At 39.8% G+C, this 12,044-nt stretch overlaps 1 protein-coding gene across 1 annotated transcript; it reads right to left on the bottom strand.

The window, feature by feature from the left end:
• Positions 1–10,320: 10,320 nt before the first annotated feature.
• Positions 10,321–11,512, bottom strand: LOC106297464. The gene is made up of 2 exons (XM_013733699.1): positions 11,260–11,512; positions 10,321–11,120 (listed from the first exon to the last, which is right to left on the bottom strand). The coding sequence occupies exons 1-2, from the start codon at positions 11,510–11,512 to the stop codon at positions 10,321–10,323; spliced, it is 1,053 nt and encodes a 350-aa protein (XP_013589153.1).
• Between the last annotated feature and the right edge of the window lie 532 nt (positions 11,513–12,044).

Raw genomic sequence — 12,044 nt, 5'->3', positions numbered from 1 at the left:
TTTTATGTCATAATTTGTTTAATGTCCAATCTGATCAACCCATGATATATTAATTATAGTTTTGTTCCATTATTTTTTAATAAAAATTGATCTGATCCATCGGAAAGAAATTATATAATAACAACAAAAAATATTTTATATATATAAATAAAATGATCATATATATAAAAAAAACTATCGATAATATATACAAATAAACTCACCCTGCGCAAGGCGCATGTCTTATCCTAGTTTGTACTAATTGTTGAATTCCCTATTAATATGAATTTCCTAAACTATCACTTTGCAAGAAACGTATTCCCAATTTAAAAGTTGATGCCGAAGAATTTGTATCACTCATTGAATCCCTTAATCTACAACTTACCAAACATATTACAATGGAATAGTAGGGGTGTAATTGCAGACCCGATCTAAATAATATTTTCAATTTTCAATAATTATTATTTGTCAAAAGCTTTCAATGATGGACTCTATATAACCAAAACTCTATAACGATTAACGACTTCCACATTACTTCCAAATTAATTCAAAGCATTCCTACGCAAATCATCAAACAATGACTTCAATGAATTCAATTTCTGATATTATTTCATGAATATATTTGGTCATCCATGGATGCTAATGTCATTTATGTATTTTAAATTTATTTCAACTTGAGTAGGGGAAATGTAACAAAAACGTATAGCTTTTAAAATATTTATGAAGAGTTTTAAGGATGTTCTAAAATTATGTTTGCCCCAAAATTTCAGAGATAGATGTCTTCAAGAAAAAGTGAGCATAAATGAAAATTTCAATGTATGTATGTGCTATAATATTTACTTTCAGGATTCCAGTCAACACCTATTGATAACAGACATGAAGTACTTGCTTGATCTAAGTTTTTTGTTTCAATATAATAAGACGCTGCAATTTAGTTTTGATGTCTTACCAGTTTTGCTTCTTCTTTTTTCTTCTATGTGTTCATTCTGCGCATTCTATTTGAGGAATTGTCTAATTTTAAGTTAACTTCGCCGACGTTAAACTATATTATGGTGTTATTTTACTTTGGTATGATTTATTTTTCGGGACAAAAAAAACTATACTAATAGATAGATGGAAAATGATCCGATCGATAAATATAGTTATGATCTTTTAGCATATATATTTTTGTTTTAATAAAAATGATTTCTAATCATATAAACTAATTTTTTTTATAAAAGATAAATATAGTTATGGTCTTTTGGTATAAACCAAATAAACTAAAAACTAATAGTATATAAACCCAACCAAACCAAATTATATATAGTTCATGATTTCAATTTTCAAAGGCATGCCCAATAACTATACTTATTGATTTTGTTATGGGACAATAATTTCAAACCATGTAACCAATTGGATAAGAACTACTTTTAATAGTATTTAATTAGTTTAGTAAAAATACGAACATCAAACTACATGGATTTTTCTAGGCCTGTTCAATCCAGATTTCTGTTCGATTTTGTTTTTTGTTTTTAGGTATTTCGGTTTATAAAAATTAGCTACCATATTTGAACTATATCTAATTTGGTTTGGTTCAGTTTATATACTATTAGTTTTAATTTATTTAGTTTATACCAAAAGACCAATATATATTTCTTACTTTAACTTTTAAATATAATATTTTCAATTTTATTTAAATATTAAAATAAAAGTAAGAAAAATATCAATATCGTAATATTATTATATTATTATATAACTATATTTTAGCACAAATATTTACCATTGAAATAAAAATATATATTTTATTTAATTTGATGAAAATGAGAAAAATAAAATAACCTTTTTAACTTAAACCAAAATAAAAATTATTAAAATTAATTTTTAATTCACATTAATAAAATAATTTGTGTATATATTATCAATTTTATTATAAAATTTCTATATAAGTATACTAATATATTTTAATTAATTGGTTTCTTCAGGTTGATCGGTTAATATACCGAACTATATCCATATATTACGATTTCTTAATAATAACATCCATTCGATTTATTTGGTCCTACAAAATCCAAACCACTTTCTATGTTTCAGTTCTGTTCAGTTTTAATTGATTCGACTTTACCGGATTAAGAATCTCTATATTTCGATCACTAAATTATATTTTACACATATATTCATTGATACACTAAAAATGAATCCTTGCTACTGTCAAGTTTAACAGTTGTTATTGTAATATTTGAGATTCAATCCAGAGGACCAGTTCACAATTTATTTCTATGAGTTCAATATGAAGCTAAGAACAATTGTGAGTTTTGATTTCAATAGTGACGTAAACAAGTAAAAACTTAATTGGTAGATTCAATTTAAAAAGGGTTAATCTAGAGTGAGTTCGAGCGCGTACAACCGCAACCAAGCAACTATTCAGGTTCGAATCAGTACGATCTAGAACTCGGATCACTTAGATAGAACAACACACTATCGTGTAGCTGTTCCTTTCACCGATCAGACTCAGCGCCTAAGATGTCGCTTGGTCTGAGATCCGATGGTGAACCTTATTGAACAAGTCCGATCTGTTCACAAATGTGCCTTAACATCTACTTTCACATGGTCAAGGACACAATGCTCATTCATGCAAGATCTAGCAACCTACGACGCTTTTGATGCACAAATTAACTTAGGATCAGACGCTAGATGATCAGTTTAGCGTAAGCATTAAGCAATGAATGAATGAGGACTATATAAATAATAACCTATCTATGCTCAGTTGCGATATGAACTCTATCACCCTAGATTAACAGTCGACTACTCAATCATGATGCAGGGAATAACAGAAGATGAAACTGAAATACACATGATATGATTGAGAAGAAATAAACTAGGGTTCAGGTTGTTCTTCTCGATGAGAAGGATGAAGCCGTCGCCCTTACAAAAGATCAAATCCAAAAGTAAAACCTGTCTTCTCGCAAAACTAGTGTCGTCTAGTAAAATAGATAAAGTCGTGTTTTTATATGAGGCGCCGATAGGCTAGAAGGAAGAATAGGGTAGCTAGGGCAAATTCCCGAAATATCTTGGAGGTTTCTTTATCTGTCGGGAACAGTCATTCGGCTGTTCCTCAGTAGGAACAATCTTCATGCTGCTCCGCCTGGCTGTTCCGCGTGAAACACCCCAAAATAGCATCTTTTTTCATGCATCCTCTTCTCCACTCTTCTACCTACTCCATACATGAAATGATCACAAAAAGACTAGACAAGCTCGATAGAAGATTGAAAGACCTCAAGAAACACATACACTATGATGTCAAAAACACCATATATCATTCATCATGGGCAAAGTGCAGGTCTTTACCTAGTACTAAATTATATCAAAAACATATACGGAAACCCACTTACCTACATCACTGAAAATGGTACTTACATATCATCATACCAATACAAATATGATTAACCAATGAAAACGTTCTATATATCCTTGTTAAAATCTTGTGTTAATTTTCACTGTTGCTGATCTTGATACCGGAAACTTAACGCTGCCAGATGCTCTTGCTGATAATGGACGAATTCAAAATCATTGCAGCCATCTTTCATGTCTCAAATGTTCTATCAAGTGAGTTCTAATGATTCGTACTTAATTTATTTAACATACTTTTGAGAATTATAAGTGTCAACATTGTTTCAAATATATTACAGTGATGGATTCAGCGTAGCAGGGTATTTTGCATGGTCTTTGATGGATAACTACGAGTTCGGAAATGGTTACACTCTTCGGTTTGGTATGAATTGGGTCAATTTCACTAATCCTGCTGATGGAAGAGAAAAAACTTCTCGCAAATGGTTTTCTATGTTCATAATTAAACAATAAGAGGCATCAATATATTTAAATCAATTATGTGCATCGAACCTATTGAATCTAATAATTACTCTACACTATGAATTGTTTGTGTTAATTTTTTTATTATAATTAATTAATAAAGCTTATATGATGTGTATGTGTTACTCTATGAATTGTTTGTGTTATTTTTTTTATTATGGTATACAGTTGTAACAAACATACCTTAATTTTTGGTCAATTCATAAATAACGTGAAAATTATACATAGGCTTTCTCTTCTTCTTTCTATATACGTGCTTTAATATTTGATATCGTTATTACCACGCTGGATTTTTTTGAGCAACAAAAGAGGATAACCAAGGATGTATTATACTTAATGTGTAATTCATGGCCAAAGTCGAATCATTTTGTTTTGTTTGTATTGTTCTCTACAATTCTAGAATAAGACACCAAAATAACAAACAAATTTTTGGTAATTACAAAACTTTAGTCATGAAAATGTATGTTTCTCTGATCACCTCAATCCTTTTGCATTCCTCAGAATGTTCATGGTTTCTTGTTGTTAAAGTGGAGAAAGTAACAACTGAATAGTATCCGGTAAAAAAACAGAAATTCACTTTTATATTTGCTTCTTTTGTAAACTAAGTTTTTTTGGCTTCCCTGGAAAGTCGGATGGAACCCAAAGACTTAAGAGACAATTTACTTCAATTTTCTTTTCCTATCATTCCATAAGACAACTCGTTGCTTAAATACACAAATAAAAGATCAACTAAATAACTTCCAACTAAACAACTAGAGAACATTGTTCGAACAAATGGGAGACTTCCCACTAATACATGAGCCAACGTGCCATATCCCTATCCCATTGTTGGTCATGATCTTATCAATACTTCACTCTCAAAAGAACCTTGTCCTCAAGGTTCTTGTTACCTAATGGTGGTGGTTTACCAGAAACTGGTTCTTCTCGGCTGATCTTCTTTGGTGTTGGGGTGAGTGGTTCATGGCTTTGGATTGGACGCGGAGCATAATTGGCATGCCAATGTGTATTGTGAGAAATGTGGGAACCGAAATTCGCACTGTCGATTTTAGTTTAAATAAAAAAAGTTAGGAAAATCCTAATTTCCCAGAGGTCCCAGATATCTGCTAAACCACACGCCAAGCAATCAGAACACAAAATAAAGACGAGAAAAATAAGAAATCAAAAAGAGAACAAAATAGATCTTATTCCGAATTCGTGTTTGAGCGTTACGACAAGGTAAGAGCCTGGGCTACGAGTTGTCGGCGAGATTCCTAGTTCTAAAACCCTAAGACTGCAAGACCTAATTGAGTCGCAGCTCGAATAACATTGCCTAAAATTGCTCTGAAAACTTTTTTTTGTGCCTCTCGCCTAGGACTCCTTATATACTCCCTCCAAGGTCGGTTTAAGCTTTCCTCTTCTACCCTTAAGTCGTCATAATTCGAAAATGGAGATATTCCACTTTTCTCGATCTTCATGATTATCTGCGGAAATTTGACATTTATCCTTTCTTGCGGACTAAGTATAAACCGCCATAGTATCTATGGGCTTTTCCTTAAAAAAGCGTAGGTGGGTTTCTAATCACGTTTTAGACCTATTTGGGCCGTCTTTCGACTCGAAACGTTTATTATGATTTTTATCGATGAAATAAACTTTCCGCCATTTTTATCGTAAAGTTTAAGTGAAAACTCCAATCAATGGGAGTGAGAAATGATATGGCTGCGGTACATGGGAGCTAGCATTGAGGAACAGACGAGAATACATGGATTTGGGTCGTACCCGTTGATCGATGTCCGAGACAGTTTGGTCGCTACGTAGCGACCCGGTCCGCGCTGGATCGGTCCCTACATAGCGACCGAACGAAAGGCTTGGTCGGTCGCTACGTAGCGACCGACTCGTTTGCGGTTTGGTCGCTACGTAGCGACCGATCGAGTGGCTTGGTTGGTCGCTACGTAGCGACCGGCTCGTTCCTGAGCGGTCGCTACGTGTCGACCTTGTTTGGATCCTTTTTTGACGTTTTATGAACGTGTTCTTGGACCATGGGTGTTTAGTTTCGATGAATCAACCGAGACTAGTGCAATATTTCACCGCAAAGTTCTTCGTAAAGATTTCTTTACGAAGATTACTTTTCGTAAAAGCGTTCATGCCGATTTTTACGGGTATTTGGATGTTAACTTCGTCATGTCCGTTTTTTACCCCAACAGTTAGCCCCCAGCCCGCTAGAATCGTGGATTGTCGCTGAGATTCTAGCGTGCGTTTAGGCAAGTTAGGCAAGATAGGTGAGTTGGACGGAGTTTACATTCAAAATTTCACGGAAGAATATCGACCAAGAAATATATATATATATAATAAATCGAAATCCTAAGCTCATACTTCTATAAGTAGTGAGCTCCCATCTTTCATTCCCTCCACACATTCCTCTCTTTCCAAATTCTCTATAGCTTCTTTTCTCAATTTAGCTCTCAAGATGTCTTCCTCCCAAAACGACAAGAAGAGTTCTGATGCTGAGATGGTTGAGGCCTCCTCCCAGGCGCCGGAGTCAACCCCTTCCGACAATGCTCCAGCCAGTGTCGCCGGCTTCCTTTCTTTCCGAGAGAAGATGGCTCGTCCTAAAGCTGAGAAGGAACCTATCCATGTTTGCGCAGAACCTCCGTCTTCTCCTGCTCCAGTTGTCACTGCAGCCGTCGATCCTGTGGTTCAGGCTTCGCAAGATGCGGGGGAACAGTCCGGGACGGGCATTTTGTGTGTTTTGGATGCCTCGGCCCAGCCTTCTGATTCATCTACAACTCCAATTGTTGTTGACGATAAGGAGAAGGTCACTGAATCGATGCCTCCTCCTCCAACCAGAAAGGAAATCGTCATGGCAATGCGTGCTCCCAGTGCTACTCCGACTGTTCCAGCGAGGATTCAGAAGAAGAGGTGTACGACGGGAAACAATGGGGAGCCTTCGCATCTGGAAGGGTCGAGCCTGGCGTCGAGACTTCGTGGAAAGGTTCGTTCTTCCCTTTGGCTTTTTATTCTTAGAGCGTTGGATTCTGTTTAGCCATGTTTTGTTTTGTATCTCTACTCGTTATCTTATCTCGCAGTTTATGTCGCTGATCGATGGGATGATCAGCGAATGCAGCTCCGAGGTCGGTCGTCTTGCGAGAGATCTGACAGAGATGCAGGGCAAATTGTCTGAGTCTGAAGCCATGCTAAAAGTTATCGAGGATTCTCATTCCGCAAAGGTGTCTAAGCTCGAGGTTCAGATTGGGGAGCTCGAGAGGGACCTTGGGAAGACGGCGAGTTCTTTGCTTAAGGAGAAAAAGGCTAGGAAGACCAAGTCCTCGGAGGTACGTCGACTTCAGCGTCAGATTGAAAGTGGTCAAGGGTCCGCAAACTGTGGGATCGAGGAGGCCAAGGATGCACTCCGCGTTGAGTTCGAGACTCGTTTGGCGAAAATCTCCGACTTTCTAGGCTCCCTCGAGGGCATTTGCAGCAGTGATTTGGCCCTGGCGACTATCGACGGTGGGATGGCTGTGGTTCAGGCACTCCAGGGTGAAACCCCTTCGTCCTTACAGGCCGAGGAAGCCAGGTTGTCTGCTTGCAAGGGAGATCTGGCGGCCGTGGATGGGAGTTTCGACCTTGTCTTGGCTGATCTAAATTCCGAGTGTTTCCTCCCGACGTGTTCAGAAGACCCAGAGGGGCAAGATCCTGTGGTCGGGGAAAACTGAGGCGGTGCGGCCCCGAGCTTGGACGAGGTGATGGGTGAAGGGGAGGTTTAGATTACAAATGACAATCAAGGTTACGATCTCGCTTGAGAGAGACTTCTTTTTATGTTATGAATTAGTACTTGTTCTGGCCTTGTATGGCCTTGTTTATGTTTTGGGACTGGCCGCTTGTGGCTTTGAATCCCCGCCGCGTTGCGGATTTTTATGAATGGATATTCAGTTCGCGTTTTTATGTGAGTAATTTGGATGGTGTAGAAGGAAGATTATGAGTTGTCATCTTATATCTTTCTCCAAAGTGAAATGCTATATTCGTGGTCCGTTTCGAGAATTTTCCGCAAAGTCCTAATTTCGTGGGACTTCTGAGGACGTTGACTATAAGCATAGAGGCATGCTTTAGGATCTCGTATCTTTGATATCATACCTTGAGATGTTAAAGACCAGTGTGCTGAGTTTAGGGCAAGACCTAGGTTTACTTCTGGTTTTAGGGGGTGCGATGACTAATTCGACTTACGTATCCCGTTACAGTTTCGACCTGATTCCATACCGATTTAAAATCCGCGATAGGTTCTCGGCTTATATGACTTGTCTGGTTGGACTCGACCATCTCTCCAAGGATAATTTTTAAGTCTCCTGGAAGTGCTGACCAAAATTTCGGATTTCTTTTATAGCGCTATTACCCTTGTGTCGAATGTATGAGAGTCATCTTTATGAGATGGCTTAGTCTGTTTAGGACGTTGGGAGTTCGATGTGATCAGCAACGAACTTGGTGGTAGACACTATCGTCTGGATCTTCACGAAGAGTACGTGTTTGAGAGAATGTTAATGCGTATGAGGTTCCTTTTTTTTTGAGACCAGGATTTCGTCTATGCGATGTCTGGCGGGAAATAGTTTCTTAGGCGTTTTTGCGACGTCTCGCAATGCCAAAGGTTGATTTTTCCCTAGTGACTGGTGAATTTGCTAGTTCTTTTAGGACCCGAATATAATTTGTTGACCAAAGATGGTCGTGTGGTTTTGTGGTATTATTGCGTTGGAAAAGTTTCAAAAATATCGAGTGTGAACTTGGGAGTATACGAGTATACGTATACGTACCCGCTCCCCCCCCCCTTTTTTAGAGAGAGGGACAGCTGAATTTGTCTTTCGACAAACTGCCTACGTACCCCTTTCAGAGATCAAGCTGTCTCGTAGTTCAGTGGTTGCGAAGCGATTTGTTTAGTGATAGTATTTTTTTAGATGCATTGCATTCCAAGTCCTTGGAATTTTTACGCCTTGCATGTTGGCTATCTCGTATGAACCCGGTCGAACGACTTTTATGATCTTGTAGGGTCCTTCCCAGTTTGCTCCAAGTCTTCCCGCGTTTCGCTCAGCGGTGTTTTGGAAGACTTTGCACATAACTAAATCTCCTTCGTTGAATCGGGGATTTTGAACGTTGGACTTATAGTATTTTGCAGCTGCATGTTGGTAATTTTGAATTCGGACGAGCGCTCGATCCTGGTGCTCGTTGATGAGGTCGAGATTGTCTAGGAGCATGGCGTTGTTGAGCTCTTCTCGTTCGGGCAGTAATATTCTTCGGACGCCGGGAAATTCAACTTCTGCGAGAATCATGGTTTATGTCCCGTACACGAGGGTGAAAGGCATTTCTCCCGTTGCTCGTCTTGGGGTCGTGCAATGTGACCAGGGGACTCCCTCAAGTTCCTCTGCTCACCTGCCTTTTTTAGCGTCTAGGCGTTTCTTAAGTCCGTCTAGAACGGTCTTATTGATTGTCTCGGCTTGACCGTTGAATTGTGGATATCTATGGGAATTGATTTGTTTAATCGTATCTTCCATTTTTCGCAGAATGCTTCAAATCTGGTGGAGATGAATTGAGATCTGTTGTCAGTTACGATCTCGTAAGAAACTCCACGTGTACAGATAATGTTTTTCCATACGAAGTTTTCAACTTGGACATCTTTTATACTTGCGTATGATTCCGCCTCCACTCACTTTGAGATGAAATCAGTGAGGACTAAGAGGAAACGCTTTTGCTTTGAATTATGAAGGGGTCCGACGATGTCCATGGCCCAGCGCATGAAAGGATACGGTGACGTGATGGAAAAAAGAACGTCTGCTGGTTGTCGGATGGTCGGAGCATGCCTTTGGCATTTTTCGCATTTTCGTGCGAAATTCTCACAATCTCTGATCATCGTTGGCCAGTAGTATATGTGGCATTTGATCTTCACTGCAAGTGACCTTCCACCGGAATGGTTTCCGTAGGATCCAGAATGGACTTCTTCCATGACTTATCTCGCCTTTTCTCCTTCCAAACACATCATGAGTGGTCCGGAAAATTTCCATTTGTAAATTTCCCCGCCAACTGTTACATAACGCGCGGCCTGGGTCTGGATTTTGCGGGCTGCCCATTTTTTGGGAGGTAATATTCCGTCGATGATGTAGGCTCGAATCGTTTCCAGCCATGGCGTATCGTAGCTATAGTCGGATTGTTCTGATCTTTCTTCTGGCTGTACTGCGACCTCCTCTACATCGTCGTCTTGATCCCTGATGAGGTTGACAATGACTGGTGGTCAATGAATTCGACCGGAATCACTCTTTTAAGACCTGGATCTGAACTTGATGCCAGGGCCGCGAGAGCATAGGCTTGGACGTTTTCGGAGCGGGGGATTCGCGTGAGAGTGAAACAGTCGAAATCTTGAGCTAGATTATGGACGAGTTTGTGATATGCATCCACTCTTTCATCCCTTGCTTCGTATTCTCTGCTATAATGACTTGCGACTAGCTGAGAATCACACTAGGCATGGATGTTGCGTATCTTCAATCAGTGAGCTAATCGTAGTCCTGCAATGAGCGCTTTGTATTCGGCCTCGTTGTTGGACGCGTGAAATTCCAGTCTAAATGATTGCTCTAGGATTTCACTGGTTGGTGACGTGAGGCAAATTTCGATGCCTGATCCTTGCTTAGATGACGATCCGTCGATGTGAAGGACCCAGGTCAAATTTTGTTCCTTGATAGTCACGGTTCCCGTCGGTAGCTCTACCAAAAAGTCTGCGAGTACTTGGGATTTTGCACTCGTTTTTGGTCGGTATTCTATATCGTACTCACTTAACTCGACTGCCCATTTGGCTAGTCTTCCCGACTGGCTTGGACAATGCAAAATCGTCTGCATAGGGAAGGTCGTGAGGATGACGATCGCGTGGGATTGGAAATACGATCTGAGCTTTCGTGCCGATGTCACGACCGCGTATGCTAGTTTTTCCATTAGCGGATACCGTAACTCAGCATCTGGCAAAGTTTTGCTTATGTAAAAAATGGGTTTCTGTTCACCGCGCTCTTCTCTGATGAGGAAGCCGCTTACGGCTGTTGCTGATACTGCGATATATAAGAACAAGGGTTCTCCTTCGACAGGTTTTGCGAGAACCGGAGGAGTGGCCAAGTAGCGTTTCAGCTGCTGAAAAGCGTGATCTTCCGCATTGAGGGATTTTACGAGCATGTCGTCGATATAGACCTCCATAGTTTTACCGAGTTGTTTGGAGAACATCCGGTTCACGAGTCGTTGATAGGTTGCGCCGGCTTTTTTGAGGCCGAGGGGCATCACCTTGTAGCAATAAGTTCTGCGATCTGTAATAAATGCAGTTTTTTCACGATCATCGGGGTTCATCATAATTTGATTGTAACCCGAAAAAGGCATCCATGAAGGATAAGAGTTCGTTTCCCGCTGTTGCTTCGATGTGTGGTAAGGGGAAGCTATCCTTTGTACAGGCTTTGTTAAGGTCAGTAAAATCAACACAGACTCGCCACTTCCCATTTTTCTTCTTGACCACTACAGGGTTGGCGAGCCAGTCTAGGTACCTTATTTCTGTTATCGATCCAACTTTAAGCAGTTTTTCGACTTCGTCGTTGACCGCAGTAGCGCGCTCGGGTCCCAACTTTTGTCTTTTCTGTTTGACTGGTTTGAAGGTTGGATCGATATTCAGCTCGTGGCAGGTTATGTTGATGTCAATCTCTGGCATTTCTTTCGTCTTTTAGACAAGTTATGAGCTTAGTCCTTAAAGGTTCATGGAGGTTGGCTCCGATCTCGATGAATCGTTTGGGGAATGCTTTGTCAAGACATACTGATACGACGGGTTCGAAGGTCGGCTCGTGCTTTTCTTCTAGGATTTCAGCTTTCCGCAATTGCCAGAAGAGTTCTACCGAATCTTGTTCTTGGGCTTTTTTGTCGGAGGCCAACTTTTTCTAGGAGTGGTCTCGGAATCCGATTTTTTTTGTTTTAGTTCTGCGGCAAAGCAGACTTGTGCTACCCTCGGGTTTCCCCAGATTGTTTCGATTCCGCGAGGGGTTGAGAATTTGAGGCAAAGATGGTACGTTGATGGAATTGCCTGCATAAGATTCAACGACGGTGTGTCCATGATTACGTTGTATGACGCAGGTCTGTCGACAACTAGGAACTCAATGATTTTTTCCGTAGTTCCAGCTTTTACTATGAGGTTAATTGACTCGAGTGCCAAAGTGGTCTCCCCTGAGAGTCCTACTAGCGGGCTAGGG

Source organism: Brassica oleracea, chromosome C6 (genome assembly GCF_000695525.1).
Source record: "Brassica oleracea var. oleracea cultivar TO1000 chromosome C6, BOL, whole genome shotgun sequence".
NCBI lineage: Eukaryota > Viridiplantae > Streptophyta > Magnoliopsida > Brassicales > Brassicaceae > Brassica > Brassica oleracea.
The sequence above is the reverse complement of the archived record's forward strand: the minus strand, read 5'-3'. Positions and strand labels throughout refer to the sequence as shown.

Coding starts and splice junctions, on each gene's coding strand:
- LOC106297464 (XM_013733699.1), bottom strand. CDS start 11,512: ATGCCAGAGATTGACATCAACATAACCTGCCACGAGCTGAATATCGAT. Junction 11,121..11,259: donor TACTGACCTTAACAAAGCCT/GTACAAAGGATA, acceptor CATTTATTACAG/ATCGCAGAACTTATTGCTAC.